The sequence below is a fragment of the Salvelinus alpinus genome, chromosome 27 (genome assembly GCF_045679555.1).
Source record: "Salvelinus alpinus chromosome 27, SLU_Salpinus.1, whole genome shotgun sequence".
NCBI classification, from domain to species: domain Eukaryota; kingdom Metazoa; phylum Chordata; class Actinopteri; order Salmoniformes; family Salmonidae; genus Salvelinus; species Salvelinus alpinus.
This window is the reverse complement of record NC_092112.1, coordinates 28687769-28705008: the sequence shown is the minus strand read 5'-3', so window position 1 is coordinate 28705008 and position 17240 is coordinate 28687769. Positions and strand designations below refer to the sequence as shown.

General features: G+C 41.2%; 1 protein-coding gene across 1 annotated transcript in view; it reads left to right on the top strand.

Moving 5' to 3' along the window:
* The window catches only part of LOC139556310 (exostosin-1-like), a 311555-nt gene that overhangs the window by 1616 nt on the left and 292699 nt on the right, over nucleotides 1-17240 (top strand). The window contains exon 2 of the mRNA XM_071370129.1: nucleotides 112-1199. Coding sequence (XP_071226230.1) covers nucleotides 238-1199 — 962 coding nt within the window. The 5' untranslated portion in view covers nucleotides 112-237. The remainder of the gene's footprint in view (nucleotides 1-111; nucleotides 1200-17240) is intronic.

The following is a 17240-nucleotide window of genomic DNA, read 5'->3' as shown; positions in this document are numbered from 1 at the left end:
AAAACATGCAGCAAACACTGTCAGTGATACCAATGCATCTCTTGTCTCTGCATGTATATTGTCCAGCTGTAGTGTGATTATCAGGCACTCTGTTCTATCCTGTGCACACAGTGACTCAGACCAGCAGCATGCTTACCTGTGGATAAGAGTGATCCCCGTGGGTTGAGTGTGGACCCCCACGTTCTCCCTGCTCCTTCTCCTGCCTTGGTTCCCATCACCTTCAGCCCTACTGTCCACATGCAGGCCAAGAAGAGGTACCTGCTCGTGTCTCTAGGGGCCTGTCTTCTTCTGGTTGCCTACTTGTGGGGACTGCAGATTGGGGAGTTCCATCACCAAGACCACCACCAGCAACTCTACAGAGTCGCCCAGAGCCCCGGCCTGCCCAGACAGCGTTGGCCTGAGTGGACCCACCCGCTCAACACCTACCTGGAGGACGGAGAGCAGGAGGAGGACAGCCCTCTGCTCCACCACCAGCACACCTCTCCCCGGGAGAGACGGGAGGTCCGTAACAACATCTACAAGAGCAGGAGGTGCCGCATGGACACATGCTTCGACTTCAGCCGCTGCCAGAGGGGGTTCAAGGTGTACGTCTACCCCCTGCTGAAGGGTGAGACGGTGTCTGAGAGCTACCAGAAGATCCTGACAGCTGTCGAGGATTCCCGGTTCCACACCACAGACGTCAACGAGGCCTGTCTGTTTGTGCTGGGCATTGACACTCTGGACCGGGACCAGCTGTCAAGCCAGTACATTCACAATGTCAAGGCTAGAATACAGAGCCTCCCTACATGGAATGACGGAAGGAATCACCTCATATTCAACCTTTACTCTGGCACCTGGCCAGCTTACACAGAGGAACTGGGCTTTGATATTGGCCAGGCCATTTTAGCCAAAGCCAGCATTGATATGGATAACTTTAGGCCACACTTTGATGTGTCCATTCCTTTGTTTTCAAAAGACCATTCTCAAAAAGGAGGGGACAAGGGTTATTTGACACTCAACAATGTCCCTCCATCAAGGAAATATTTACTGGTTTTCAAAGGGAAGAGATATCTGACGGGTATTGGTTCAGAAACCAGGAATGCTTTGTATCACATTCACAATGGGGAAGATATCATTCTTTTGACCACCTGCAAGCATGGGAAGGACTGGGAAAAGCATAAGGACGCAAGATGCGACAGGGACAATGAAGAATACTCAAAGTAAGTTCCCCTCTTATGTCCTTTTGCTGGTTCAGGGTCTTGTCGGGGCTAATTACTAAAAGTGAGTGACATATTTCACAACGGTATGTTTTTCACTCTACAGCACAGGATGTACAGACAGTCTGACACAACATATCAATGGGTTAATCCCTATTTCAGTAAGACACTCTTAGCACTGTGACTATCATCATACTGCAGATGTTCATCCATGTTAGTTGGATTATCCTGACAACATTTGCATCTAGTTGTACTTTCATATTTGCTACAGTATCGATCTACCAATATTTTGGAGCAACGGGGAAAAAGCAGCTTCGGTGGTACAGGTTAGGTTGGCTGTGATCTTTGCCTGATTTTTATAGATGCTTTAGAATACCCATGAGAGTACTGCTAGTCTGCTATATAGTCCAACATGTTCTTTAGTCCTGCAGCCTGAATAAAAGCACAGTGACTAAACACTTGAGAGATCTGAGTGCAAAAAATCCCTCACCACAGGGCAGCTCCGTAACAGCTGACAATTAAATTATTTTTTCAGCAGTTGAGCAAAAAGTTATAGACTTTCATTGGATTGCAAATTTACTGGCCTTGCTTGAATCAAAGCATAAAGAAGTTGTTACTCTTTTTAAAGCACATGCCTCAGTAAAGTTACTGAAGCATTTGCACCCAAACAAAATGTACATAATCCAGTAATCCCATACGGAACCATGTGACAGTTTAAATTTGCCTCATTTAACCTGGAACCACATGGGAAGCATTGACTGCCATTGTATCGGACTCTCCTGATTTGTTTTGTATGGCTGGGTTTTCCCCCACTTCCCATTGTTGCAGGATGGGCATGTTTGTGCAGTGAAGACCATGTCATCACTGGTAATGCTCAGTCTTACGTACGTTTTCAACTTGCATTCCAGCCCTTACAGTTATTTCAGTGCCTGGCTCGCCCTCATTGGTTATTAGTATGAATGAATGTCCCACAGATGTTTTTAGAATGGTCAGATAGTTGGAGTGTGGAACACATCCTGTGAAGGCTTTTAGGGGGTTTTGTTACAGTTCTCGGTCTGTGGCAAATCACATCACAAATTTTGTTTGATCAGACCAATAACATCAACATCTTTAAAATGTCTTGAAGCTCACAGAGAGAAAAATTTAACAGCACTGTTTGAAGAAAAACCGATGTGGCTTATAGTAGAATTCCAAAAGATTTGATTACCAAAGATATCAAATGACTCTCTCTGACAGTGACAAGAAAGTAAACAATATTTTGTACATTCATTCCGATGCAGTGTGGGCAAACAAGGTCCACACCTGAAGATACTCTGTGTGAATAAAATGGAAGGGGATTTCAAAGCCTCAGTCAGAACAGTCAATAATTGGCCTTCAATTTAATTAAACCGGGGCTGAGGGATAGAGGAAGATCACACCCCATGCTGGACAGCATGGATTGAAGTCAGATGATTTAACTGTACCATGATAACGTCCCCCAGAACCCAGCACAACAGAACCATGTGTCTCACAGTCACATAACTGACGATGACACGATGTCCCTATTTAACATGGTAGACTGTTATTTCATTACCAAAATGGTGTAGAAGCAGTCATCAAAGCCTTTGTCTCAGAAGACAGTCAGATTTCTTTGTCCGTTCCTTGTTCTTTTCCACCTGAGGAGAGTGAGATCCTGCTGATGAGATGTATTGATGTAAATTACAGTTTCTCACTGTTGGGTGCTTTCTGCAGCTCTATCACCAGCCATGAAAGGAACAATCATTTTATAGTGCTTTAATTGCAGACTACATTTAACCTGTTGTTTCCCAGCCTCGCTGGCAGACAAAGGACACATGATATTTAATTACTGAAGCACTATAGACTAGTTCTTGCTTTTATGGTAACTACATGTTACAAGAAAAACCTGTTGATTGTCTGATATTACGTTTGCCATTTTATTCATTTTCACACACTCTTATTCAGAGAGACTTACAGTTAGTGCATTCATCTTAGTGAGCATTTTTTTCACTGCGATCAGCATTTACCCATTTTCTTTTTTACATCACTGGTTATGACCAGTCATGCCTTGCTTCTTTATAAATGCATTGGATCATTAGTCCTTTAAGCCTAACTACAAAGCTGCAAAGACTTATGCGTTTCGAAGATATCTGGGTGACTTGCTAGACTTTCTGACAATAAGGTCTAGACTGGGGTACACATATGATCTGAGACATGTTGTATAGGTGCTTCCTCAACCCTGCACATCCACGTACAAATTAGACAAATGGATCAAACACATCGAAGGTAGTTAGAAGATTAAGTGATTGACAATCACCTTCTACCTCAGCTGATAATGTCAGCTGGGAAAAAGGCTGGGAATTGATTAATACTTGCTCGACAAAAACCAATGAGAGTATGAAAAGACCTGGATTGTTCTGTGCTGTAGAATTGGTAAATGCTTTTGAATTTTCTTTCAAGTGGATGTGTTACCATCTTGACTAACTGGAATTGAAATGGTTCAGTTGTGAGGTTGTATCTTTGACGTTGATAATGTGGAGCAGCAGTTGTGCACTGGTGCAGTTAATTCCAGCCAGACAACGCAGGTACGGTTTTGGACATGCTTTTGTTTGTATCTTGCATATGTCTAGAAACCCTGCCAACATTCAAACAATGCAGCGACATCTGCTGACACAGAGACATAGATTTGGTGGGTGAACAATGTCATATGTTTTCTCTAGAAGATTTTCATTTTCTTCTGCCATATTAAGTGTTGTTGCCATGTTGCACTTGCAATCCTAGTTGCCTGACTCGTATCTGATACCTCGCCTGGACTCCAAATAAGTAATAGAGGAATGGGACTTGACTCAATCACAAGTTCTTGTTTTTTCTCCCTCTTTCCCATCTGGACTTGTGCATCATAGAAACCTAGCGCCGGGCATCAAATGAAATGTGCCAAAGGTGTGGGTCACTCATGATTGATACCATCCATCTTCACGGGGCTGGGGCTGGGGGTGTGGGGGGGGGGGGGTGTGGGGGGGGGTGGTTGGAGCAAAAAAGCCATAAAGCACTGGCTAGTGGCAATATCAGTTGTGATATGAATAAATGTTTTCCTGAGATATCTTGACACGCTTGAAAGAAAAGAGCTCTGGTATTGGACTTATTTTTCTTGTATGGCTGTGGATTGGATAATTACTTTTATTTTTGACTTGATGATATAAATCATTTATGTTGTGATTGGTAAATGACATTGGCAAGTTTCTACAATTAGAGATGGCAACACTAACACTTAATACCATATGTGTGTAATTTAATGCAAACTAATAACATGTTAGGTCATTCCAATTCCTACTTATGGCAGTCTGAAGCACTATCCACTTGACACTTGTCAAGCCATGACGTTGATAAAATGCACTAACAATAGTGTAATTTCAGAGCCATTTTCTAGATGTTTACAAAAGCAAACAAGCTATGTACTTTGATCCTAAACTACTCAAGGCACACAAATTGTATGCTTTCATGTCTAAAGTAGATCTAAATTAAGAGGCCAAGCATCATACTCACTGTAGTTAAGCTAATTTGATTACATTTGCGTACCTCTGAGAGCTGTTGACCTGCATGTGTGTGTGTGCACGAGCTTGCTCGGTGTTTGTGTGTATGAGTCACAGATTCACCCCGGCCATTCTAGCTTCTCTCAAAGGCTCAGCCTCTCAGCATCTTACCCTGGAAGAGGTGAGATCTATATAGAATCACCACCCTCACTAAAACAACCCTTTGTGTCAAGGGCGGTTATAAGTTATACTTATGCATCCCTTCATGGGTATTGTGATTTGTAAGTCGAATGGGGGGGTAGAAATGGGGGAAGGTATCATGGGGGGATATGATGTGGCAAATATTACTATGATTGGGGATTTATCTATAAATGGGGGGCAAACACAGGAGAAGTTTCTAAGCTAAATAATAGCCCTGGAAAGAGGCAACCATCAGGTACCATAGTTACAATCTGATGCCACGTTCAAAACAACTGGGAACTCGGAAATCTCTGACTTCAGTCTGTTCAAGACAACTGGGAACTCTGGGGGGGACTAGCTCTGACTGGCAAAAATCATTTTGAACGGTCATCCAACTCGGAATTTTAACTCAAGAACTCAGGCATCTTTCTAGAGCTCCGACCTGAAGATCACTGACGTCATGATTTGACCTCGTAGTCTTGAGAGCACCATAGTCAGTAGCGTGAACCATCCTTCACCTTGTTTTGTTATAACATCTTTAGTCTGATAGACGCTTACGTGACAACCAGAATGCATTGTATGATGTCAACAAACATGGCGCCACACATAGCTGGCAAATAGCTTAGGATTAGCTCATCATAATCAGTACAACCTTCAAAAAAGTATTTTACACACATCATGTGTCCATTACAATCTATGCAATAATCGGAATGCATGATTTGTCAACAGAACTTTAAAACTTGAATAAAACATAGCTCAACTTGAATAAAATTGAGCTCGGGTGCATCCTGTATCCATTCATCACCCTTGAGATGTTTCTAAAACTTGATTGGAGCAAAATTCAATTGATTGGACATGATTTGGAAAGGCACGTACCTGTCTATATAAGGTCCCACAGTTGACAGTGCATGTCAGAGCAAAAACCAAGCCATGAGGTCAAAGGAATTGTCCAAGACAGGATTGTGTCGAGGCATAGATCTGGGGAAGAGTACCAAAAAACATCTGCAGCATTGAAGGTCCCCAAGAGCACAGTGGCCTCCATCATTCTTAAATGGAAGAAGTTTGGAAGCACCAAGACTCTTCCTAGAGCTACCAGCCCGGCCAAACTGAGCAATCGGGGGAGAAGGGCCTTGGTCAGGGAGGTGACCAAAAACCCGATGGTCACTCTGACAGAGCTCCAGAAGTCCTCTGTGGAGATGGGAGAACCTTCCAGAAGGACAACCATCTCTGCAGCACTCCACCAATCAGGCCTTTATGGTGGAGTGGCCAGACAGAAGCCACTCCTCAGTAAAAGGCACATAACAACACGCTTGGAGTTTTCCAAAAGACACCTAAAGGACTCTCAGACCATGAGAAACAAAATTCTCTGGCCTGATGAGAACAAGATTGAACTCTTTGGCCTGAATGCCAAGCGTCACATCTGGAGGAAACCTGGCACCATTCCTAAGGTGAAGCATTTTGGTGGCAGCATCATGCTGTGGGAATGTTTTTCAGTGGCAGGGACTGGGAGACTAGTCAGGATTGAGGGAAAGATGGATGGAGCAAAGTACAGAGATCCTTGATGAAAACCTGCTCCAGAGCGCTCAGGACCTCATACTGGGGCGAAGGTTCACTTTCCATCAGGACAACGACCCTAAGCACACAGCCAAGACCACGCAGGAGTGGCTTCAGGACAAGTTTTTGAATGTCCTTGAGTGGCCCAGCCAGAGCCCGGACTTTAACCTGATCGAACATCTCTGGAGAGACCTAAAAATAGCTATGCAGCTACGCTCCCCATCCAACCTGACAGAGCTTGAGAGGATCTGCAGAGAAGAATGGGAGAAACTCCCCAAATACAGGTGTGCCAAGCTTGTACTGTCATACCCAAGAAGACTCGAAGCTGTAATCACTGCCAAAGGTGCTTCAACAAAGTACTGAGTAAAGGGTCTGAATACTTATGTAAATGTGAGAGTTCAGTTTGTTATTTTTAATACATTTGCAAAAAAAAATTACCTCTTTTTGCTTTGTCATTATGGGTTATTTTGTTTAGATTGATGAGGGGGGAAAAACAATTTAATCCATTTTAGAATAAGACTATAATGTAACAAAATGTGGAAAAAGCCAAGGGGTCTGAATACTTTCCGAATGCTACAGTAGAAACAACAACACGATATGCAGAAAATAAGGCACTTACTTTGATAGGAACGCAAACATGTTCAGAGTTATTATTTGTAAGGAAAACAACAATGAAGGCAATGCGGGTGCCAGCCAGAAAATGTGCCAGGGGGGAAAAGTTTATGCAAGGCCTGTCCTGACTAGAGTTGCGCAAATGTCTGCATACTTGATCTGGGGAAACACTGGCGAAGTGCTTGGGCTCTCGTCGAAGAGAGAAGTTTGTCTGGCTCAGTAAAGCCTCAAACGTATATTGTCCGCAAAAGTGAATTGGGCTAATTCTTATCTGAATTAATGAGGCAGAATTCAAACTGTTAGAATAACATTTGAAATTCTTAAGTTCAAACAGGGTTAACTAGGGTTAACTTTCCTGTTGCGTAACAATCACACTTTGGAACAAGGCGTGCATTCTGACACCACACGCATAAAAAAACTCATGCTGTCTGTTAGAGATATTTGGAACTCATGGTGAAAAAGTTAATAGTTAAAAGATATCTAGCTGGCAAACATTTAGTTGTGAATTCCATACTGTAACTAGATCACCTGGCGTGTGCTGCACAACAGTGAGTGATTCACAAGTCTCTAGTTTCTCATCGTTGTGTGTTTGTAAACAAACACAATGTGACACGTGACTGGGTACTATCATAGGCTTCATAGGAATGTGACCGGTAAAATTAAGAATGCATTGTTCTTTATCTCCTAAAGTATTGCACAAGTTGACTGCAGATATTTACTTAAAAAGTAGCCACAAATATTCACATTTATTAAAAAACTTCAAAGAAATTGTTTCAATAGTATTGACGGTATTAAATCCATCCCGTGACCAAGCCTAGATCACAATTGAGTAATGTGATTCGGGTGTTGACGGTAGTATCAACTTCACTTTTATTCTAATGGCAGTAAGGGTGATTTTATATTATTATTATACAACGGATGGGTCTAATCCTGAATGCTGATTGGTTAAATCCGCATTCCAGCTCGTGTCTTTAACACAAGTTACCATTTGCTAAATCTGACGTTTTAAATGCCTATTTACTCTGTTCCATCTGACTACGCAATCCACTGTCTCATCAGCCCAGCCAGGCACTTTATACATTTAATAATCTCCACTATTAAAAGCTACTAGACATTATCTCACATTTCTTTTAGACTAACATTTCGTTTTCAACAGCAGAGATTTGTATAAACCTTGCTGTCTGTCTCGCCAACGTTTGCAACACTGTTGCAATATTCAAATTCGATCTCCAGCTGTCCCATAGTAATGAATCTGTCGGGAGTCGGGGCGAGAGACAGGCAGGCAGCTTTTCTCAGCCAGTCGAAATTATGAATCAGCTGGCATAATTTTTATGGATATATACAAAGAAATGTCAATTGACAAAAGGTAAAATGAAAAAAAAAATCAATTGACAAAAGGTAAAGTGCCGCTAGTTTGCAGTCTTTCCAGCTTCAGTTTGAAGTGATTGTGTTAGCTGTGTTTTTAGCTAGCTCCTCGGAACAACATTGTCCTGATGAGTGAGCAAATTGTCTATGCCAGGCGAAATCGCGCCTCATTAGCTCATTGTTATGGATGTATCCAAATAAATGTCACTACAAAACAACAGCTTAAACAAATGCAAATGTGGCTACTTTGCTCTTATTCTGGCTGCACTTTTTGATGTGACTGTAAGTTAGCCATAGTTGGAACGTTGCCAGCCAGTTTGGCGATGGAACATTTAGAACGAACGTCTGGGTCGCGTCCATAGATACAGAACAAAAAGACTGAACGACTGGGTCTCTAGCAACCGAACCGATAGAACGAACGACCAGCCGGCTTGGGTACTAACCCTAGATTTGTATCGGGACTATATCTTGTGGAAGAATGAAATGGTATGAAAATATGTCAATCATTATTTGAATTTGTTGGTAACCCGTTGTATAAAAGTGATCATGCCTTCGAAGTCGGTGTTTGGAGGATATGTTGGCACGGTTTGCCAGCCCTCAACTTCGACTCTGGCCTAACAACACCCGTCCCATTTATTTATTATTGTCAATACTGCTAATGGTGAAGATTGCAGGTGAATATTGGTAGAATCTTGGGAAGATGCTTATACCTGTTAGATTATTGTTTTTGTGGGTATTTCTTTTCACATATGTATTATTCTTGTAACTTTTTAATGACCTTTATGATGTATTATTGTTAGCACTATTAATATTACTAGATATTAGCATCATTAGCATTATGTTCCAAGTTTTTGCTGCTATATAGGTATGTTTTTGTTTAGGTCCTATTGGCTACAGTACTCCTTAAGTTATTTTCTCTGTCTCTCTTCATTTTTCATTTCTATGTTTGTTTGTTTTTTCTTTTTTTCTTATTTTATCTCTGATATTTGGCTAATTCTCAATTAGGATGCACCTCTCGTGGACCGATAGGATATTTGGCTGGGCACTTGAGGGGTGGCAGCATTGAATCAGGTTTTCATGGTACGGTCCGCATTGCTTTCTGGGCTATGCCAATTGGCGGTTGAAGATGAGCTTAGGACGCTAAAGGTGCTTCATGGGTGAGGAGGTGGTCCTTCTGGCAGTGGTGTAAAGTACTTAAGTAAAAATACTTTAAAGTACTACTTAAATCGTTTCTTGGGGGGGGGTGTATCTGTACTTTTGCTTTACTATTTATATTTTTGACGACTTTTACTACACTACATTCCTAAAGAAAATAATGTACTTTTTAGTCCATACTTTTCCCTTGATACCCAAAAGTACTCATTACATTTTGAATGCTTAGCAGGACAGAAATGGTCCAATTCACACACTTATCAAGAAAACATCGCTGGTGATCCCTACTGCCTCTGATCTGGCGGAATCTCTAAACACATGCTTTGTTTGTAAATGATGTGTTAGCGTGCGCCCCTTGGCTATCTGTAAATTTGAAAAACAAGAACATCTGTCCGTCTGGTTTGCTTAATATAAGGAATTTGGAATTATTTACTTTTACTTTTGATACTTTAGTATATTTAAAACCAAATACTTTTAGACTTTTACTTAAGTAGTATTTTACTGGATGACATTCACTTTTACTTGAGTCATTTTCTATTAAGGTATCTTTACATTTACTCAAGTATGACATTTGGGCTTTTTTTTATCTCCTGGTGTATAGCCAGTTATAATTGGAATGGTTTAGCAGATCATAAAAAAGACGCTTAATCTTTACCTGGCTAAAAGAGAAAGAATATCAAATTTACTGTTTACAGGAAGCTCACTCTATAACTACAGATGAAGTTGTATGGAAAAAAGACTTGGAGGTAGAAATGTATTTCTGTCATGGGCAAATCCATTCTAAAGGGGTAATGATATTAATTAACAACAGTTTTGATCCGAATGTGCAAACTGTCTAAACTGAACCGCAAGGAAGGTGGATCCTTTTAAATATGCCATTGGAATATAAACAGTTTTGGCTCATATGGTCCAAATAATGTTGATCCACACTTCTTTAAAAATATTTATAACAATTTATCGAGCTCACAAGCAACATACGATCCTATAAGTATGGTGCGAGATTATAACAGAGTTTTAAGTACTTCAATGGACCGTAAAAGAAATCACACTACAAACTATCAAACTATTGCTCTTAAGGAGATCACAACTATCATGGACACTTTAGAACTAGTGGATATATGGATGTTTAAATACCCTTACTTAGTGAGATGTACAATTATTGATAGGAGACAGAATGGTGGATGGTGGACACAGGTGGACACAGGTGGACACAGGAGGACTCCAATCAATTTGTAGAAACATCTCAAGGATGATCAATGGAAACAGGATGTACCTGAGCTTAATTTCGAGTCTCATAGCAAGGGGTCTGAATACTTATGCAAATAAGCTATTTTTTTTATTTTTTTTTATTAATTAGCAGAAATGTGTAAACCTGTTTTCACTTTGTCATTATGGGGTATTGTGTGTAGATTGATGAGGAAAGAAATGTATTTAATCCATTTTAGAATAAGGCTGTAATATGGAAGAAGTCAAGGGGTCTGACTTTTGAAGATGGCGCCGAAGAACATGGCTGATGTTTTACATTCTTCCAATCAATTGTGCTATTCAGTTAGTTTTTTTGCGTTTTGTGAAACTTATTTTTTAACTTATTGTGTACATAATGTTGCTGCTACCATCTCTTATGACCGAGAAGAACCTCTGGACATCAGAACTGCGATTACTCATCGCGGAATGGAAGAAACTTTTTCCTTTAACGAGTCTGACGAGAAGGATATCCTGGTTTCACTGGAACAGGCCCAGATCCACGCTTTTTGCGTGAAGACAATACGCAGGAAAAGGGGCCGCAGATCAGGCAGCCTTCTGAGAATCCATAGGCGAGCAAGTAAACTCCCACTGCCATCCATTCTTCTTGCTAACGTGCAATCATTGGAAAATAAAATTGATGACCTACGATTAAGATTATCCTACCAACAGGACATCAAAAACTGTAACATCTTATGTTTCACCGAGACGTGGCTGAACGACGGTGCAGACAATATAGAGCTAGAGGAATTTTCCATGCACCGGCAGAACAGAAACGCTACCTCTGGCAAGACGAGGGGTGGGGGTGTATATCGATTTGTCAATAACAGCTGGTGCACTATGTCTAATATTAAACAACTATCGAGGTATTGCTCGCCTGAGGTACAGTACAGCTAACAGTACAGCTAACTTATGATAACCTGTAGACCACACTATCTACCAAGAGAGTTCTTGTCTATATTATTCGTAGCCGTCTATTTACCACCACAGAACAAAGCTGCCACTAAGGCCGCTCTCAACCAACCATGTAAGGCCATAAGCAAAGAAGAAAATGCTCACACAGAAGTGGCGCTCCTAGTGGCCGGGGACTTTAATACAGGCAAACTTAAATCAGTTTTACCAAATCTTTACCAGCATGTCACATGTGCAACCAGAGGAAAAAAGATCCTAGACCACCTTTACTCCACACACAGAGATGCATTAAAAGCTCTACCCCACCCTATATTTGGCAAATCTGACCATAATTCTATCCTCCTGATTCCTGCTTACAAGCAAAAACTGAAGCATGATGTATCAGTGACTCGCTCAATACGGAAGTGGTCAGATGACGCAGATGCTACACTACAGGACTGTTTTGCTAGCACAGACTGGAATATGTTCCGGGATTCATCCAATGGCATTGAGGAATACACCACCTCAGTCATTGGCTTTATCAATAAGTGTATCGACGACGTCGTCCCCACAGTGACCGTACGTACATATCTCAACCAGAAGCCATGGATTACAGGCAATATCTGCATCGCGCTAAAGGCTAGAGCTGCCGCTTTCAAGGAGCGGGAGACTAATCCGGACGCTTATAAGAAATCCCGCTATGCCCTCAGCTAGCATTAAACTTATCTTATAAAAAAACAATAACATAATCACTAGTTATAACTACACATGGTTGATGATATTACTAGTTTATCTAGCGTGTCCTGCGTTACATATAATCGATGCAGTGCGCATTCGCGAAAAAGGACTGTCGTTGCTCCATCGTGTACCTAACCATAAACATCAATGCCTTTCTTAAAATCAATACACAGAAGTATATATTTTTAAACCTGCATATTTAGCTAAAAGAAATCCAGGTTATCAGGCAATATTAACCAGGTGAAATTGTGTCACTTCTCTTGCGTTCATTGCACGCAGAGTCAGGGTATATGCAACAGTTTGGGCCGCCTGGCTCATTGCGAACTAATTTGCCAGAATTTTACGTAATTATGACATAACATTGAAGGTTGTGCAATGTAACAGGAATATTTAGACTGATGGATGCCACCCGTTAGATAAAATACGGAACGGTTCCGTATTTCACTGAAAGAATAAATGTTTTGTTTTCGAGATGATAGTTTCCGGATTCGACCATATTAATGACCTAAGGCTCATATTTCTGTGTGTTATTTTGTTATAATTAAGTCTATGATTTGATAGAGCAGTCTGACTGAGCGATGGTGGGCACCAGCAGGCTCGTAAGCATTCATTCAAACAGCACTTTCGTGCGTTTTGCCAGCAGCTCTGCTGTTTATGAATTCAAGCCTATCAACTCCCGAGATTAGGCTGGTGTAACCGATGTGAAATGGCTAGCTAGTTAGCGGGATACGCGCTAATAGCGTTTCAAACGTCACTCGCTCTGAGACTTGGAGTAGTTGTTCCCCTTGCTCTGCATGGGTAACGCTGCTTCGAGGGTGGCTGTTGTCGATGTGTTCCTGGTTCGAGCCCAGGTAGGAGCGAGGAGAGGGACGGAAGCTATACTGTTACACTGGCAATACTAAAGTGCCTATAAGAACATCCAATAGTCAAAGGTATATGAAATACAAATGGTATAGAGAGAAATAGTCCTATAATTCCTATAATAACTACAACCTAAAACTACTAAAAAACGAAGACTCATGTTAAAAGGAACCACCAGCTTTCATATGTTCTCATGTTCTGACCAAGGAACTTAAACGTTAGCTTTCTTACATGGCACATATTGCCTTTTTACTTTCTTCTCCAACACTTTGTTTTTGCATTATTTAAACCAAATTGAACATGTTTCATTATTTATTTGAGGCTAAATTGATTTTATTGATGTATTATATTAAGTAAAAATTAGTGTTCAATCAGTATTGTTGTAATTGTCATTATTACAAATACATTTAAAAAATCGGCATCGGCTTTTTTTGGTCCTCCAATAATCGGTATCGGCGTTGAAAAATCATAATCGGTCGACCTCTAGTTGTTATTCTGGCACCACCCGGCCAGGTCTCTGACCTCCTCCCTATAGGCTGGTTAGTCGTTGTCGGTGATCAGGCCTACCACTGTTGTGCCGCCTGCAAACTTAATGAAGGTGTTGGAGTCGTGCCTGGCCATGCAGTCGTAGGTGAACAGGGAGTACAGGAGGGGACTGAGCACGCACCCCTGGGGGGCTCCAGTGTTGAGGATCAGCGTGGCAGATGTGTTGCTACCTACCCTCACCACCTGGGGGCGGCCTGTCAGGAAGTCCAGGATCCAGTTGCAGAGGGAGGTGTTTAGTCCCAGGATCCTTTTCTTAGGGATGAGCTTTGAGGGCACTATGGTGTTGAACGCTGAACTGTAGTCAATGAATAGCATCCTCACATAAGTGTTCCTTTTGTCCAGGTAGGAAAGGTCAGTGTGGAGTGCAATAGAGATTGCATCATCTGTGGATCTGTTTGGGCGGTATGCAAATTGGAGTGGGTCTAGGGTTTCTGGGATAATGGTGTTGATGTGAGCCATTACCAGCCTTTCAAAGCACTTCATGGCTACGGACGTGAGTGCTACAGGTCTGTAGTCATTTAGGCAGGTTGCCTTTGTGTTCTTGGGCACAGGGACTATGGTGGTCTGCTTGAAACATGTTGGCATTACAGACTCAATCAGGGACATGTTAAAAATGTAACCATCTCAGCTCTGCAGATTTTGCTGCAAAGAGACAGAATCATTAGACCACTTATTTTGGTATTGCCCCCTATGTAGCTTTTTTCTGGTCCAAGGTTCAGGAGTGGCAAAACAATCACAACATTTACCTAAAACTAAACCTACAAATGGCACTGCTGGGAGATTGGGAAAGCCATAGTCAGTCAACAATATAATACTCTTATTAAAAATATGAATCTTTAATTTACAATCTGGACACTATTCGATTCAGAATTCTTGTGAAACAGAGCAGTTGAAAAATATATGCTTTTACGGAGAGAGGTGGTATAGGCTGAGAGTAGCTGAGGGGTGAGTTTTTAAAAGCCCATAATTTATAATAGTTTTATAATAGATTGAAAACACGTTTATGTAATGTATACCGGATGTGTTTAAGAACAATCTATCCAGATGTGTTCGACACTGAGTATACTAAACGTTAGGAACACCTTCCTAATATTGAGTTGCCCTCAGAACAGCCGCAATTCATTGGGACATGGACTGACTACAATATGACTACAGGGATGCTGGTCCATGTTGAATCCAATGCTTCCCACAGTTGTGTCAAGTTGGCTTTATATCCTTTGGGTGGTGAACCATTCTTGATACACACTGGACACTGTTGAGTGTGAAAAATCCAGCAGCATTGCAATTCTTGACACAAACCAGTGTGCCTGGCACCTACTACCATACCTCGTTCAAAGGCACTTAAATATGTTGTATTGTCCATTCACCCTCTGAATGGCAAACATACACATTCCATGTCTCAATTGTCTCAAGGCTTAAACATTTGTCTATACTGATTTGGAATTGATTTAACAAGTGACATCAACAAGGGATCATAGCTTTCACCTGGATTCACCTGGTCAGTCTATCATGGAAACAGCAGGTGTCCTTTAATGTTTTGTATACTCAGTGTATAGCAAATACCTATATTTTTGCTATGTAATGACTATGTAAAAAAATGTGCCTTGTGTGTAGAATGTACAGTACCAGTCAAAAGTTTGGACACACCTACTCGTTCAAGTTTGTTTTTCATTTTACTATTTTCTACATTGTAGAATAATAGTGAAGACATCAGAACTATGAAATAACACATATGGAATCATGTAGTAAGCAAAAAAGTGTTAAACAAATTAAAATATATTTGAGATTCTTCAAAGTTATTATTATTATTTATTAAACCTTTATTTAACCAGGAAGGGGTCATTAAGATTTAAAATCTCTTTTTCAAGAGCATCCTGGCCAAGATAGGCAGCACCAAGTCATTACACAAATTACAGACAAACAACATGAAAAACTAGTAATCTAGTAAAAACCATAGAATTCACAAGAGTATAACAAGAGTATAACAAAATCAAAAACAGCAAATTAAAAACATTGACAGGTCAGGGAAAAATACCAGGACAATATCAGAACTTGTCCTGACAATATCAGGACAAGTTCTTCCAGTTTAAAAGTATTTTGTAAGGCGTTCCAAGACGATGGCGCAGAGTACATAAAAGCCCTTTTAGAGTACACATTTGGAACAGTTAGCAGGATAAAGTCCAGCGAACGAAGAGTACCCACCACATTTCTGAACAATAAAAATGCCCAAATAAAAAGGTAGTAAACCCAAAATGGCTTTGTAAATAAAAGTATACCAGTGACTGAGCCTACGAGTGACTAGAGAAGGCCAGCCAACCCTGGTATACAAAGTGCAGTGGTGCGTAAGGGTTTTGCAAAGTAGCCACCCTTTGCCTTGATGACAGCTTTGCACACTCTTGGCATTCTCTCAACCAGCTTCACCTGGAGTGCTTTTCCAACAGTCTTGAAGGAGTTCCCACATATGCTGAGCATGGCTGCTTTTCCTTCACTCAGCGGTCCAACTCATCCCAAACCATCTCAATTGGGTTGAGGTCAGATGATTGTGAAGGCCAGGTCATTTGATGCAGCACCCCATCACTCTCCTTCTTGGTCAAATAGCCCTTACACAGCCCAGAGGTGTGTTGTGTCATTGTCCTGTTGAAAAACAAATGATAGTCCCACTAAGCCCAAACCAGATGGGATGGCGTATCGCTGCAGAATGCTGTGGTAGCCATGCTGGTTAAGTGTGCCTTGAATGTTAAATAAATCACATACAGTGTCACCAGCAAAATACCCCCATACCTTCACACCACCTCCTCCATGCTTCACGGTGGGAACCACACATGTGGAGATCATCCATTCACCTACTCTGTGTCTCACAAAGACACAGCGGTTGGAACCAAAAATCTCCAATGTGGACTCTTCAGACGAAAGAACAGATTTCCACCGGTCTAATGTCCATTGCTCGTGTTTCTTGGCCCAAGCAAGTCTCTTCTTATTGGTGTCCTTTTAGTAGTGGTTTCTTTGCAGCAATTAGACCATAAAGGCCTGATTCACGCAGTCTCCTCTGAACAGTTGATGTTGAGACATGTCTGTTACTTGAACTCTGTGAAGCATTTATTTGAGCTGCAATTTCTGATGCTGGTAACAATAAGGATCTTATCCTCTGCAGCAGAGGTAACTCTGGGTCTTTCTTTCCTGTGGCGGTCCTCATGAGAGCCAGTTTCGTCATAGCGCTTGATGGTTTTTGCGACTACACTTAAAGAAACGTTAAAAGTTCTTGAAACTTTCCTTATTGACTGACCTTCATGTCTTAAAGTAATGATGGAATGTATTTTGCCTTTGCTTATCTTAGCTGTTCTTGCCGTAATATTGACTTGGTCTTTCACCAAAGAGG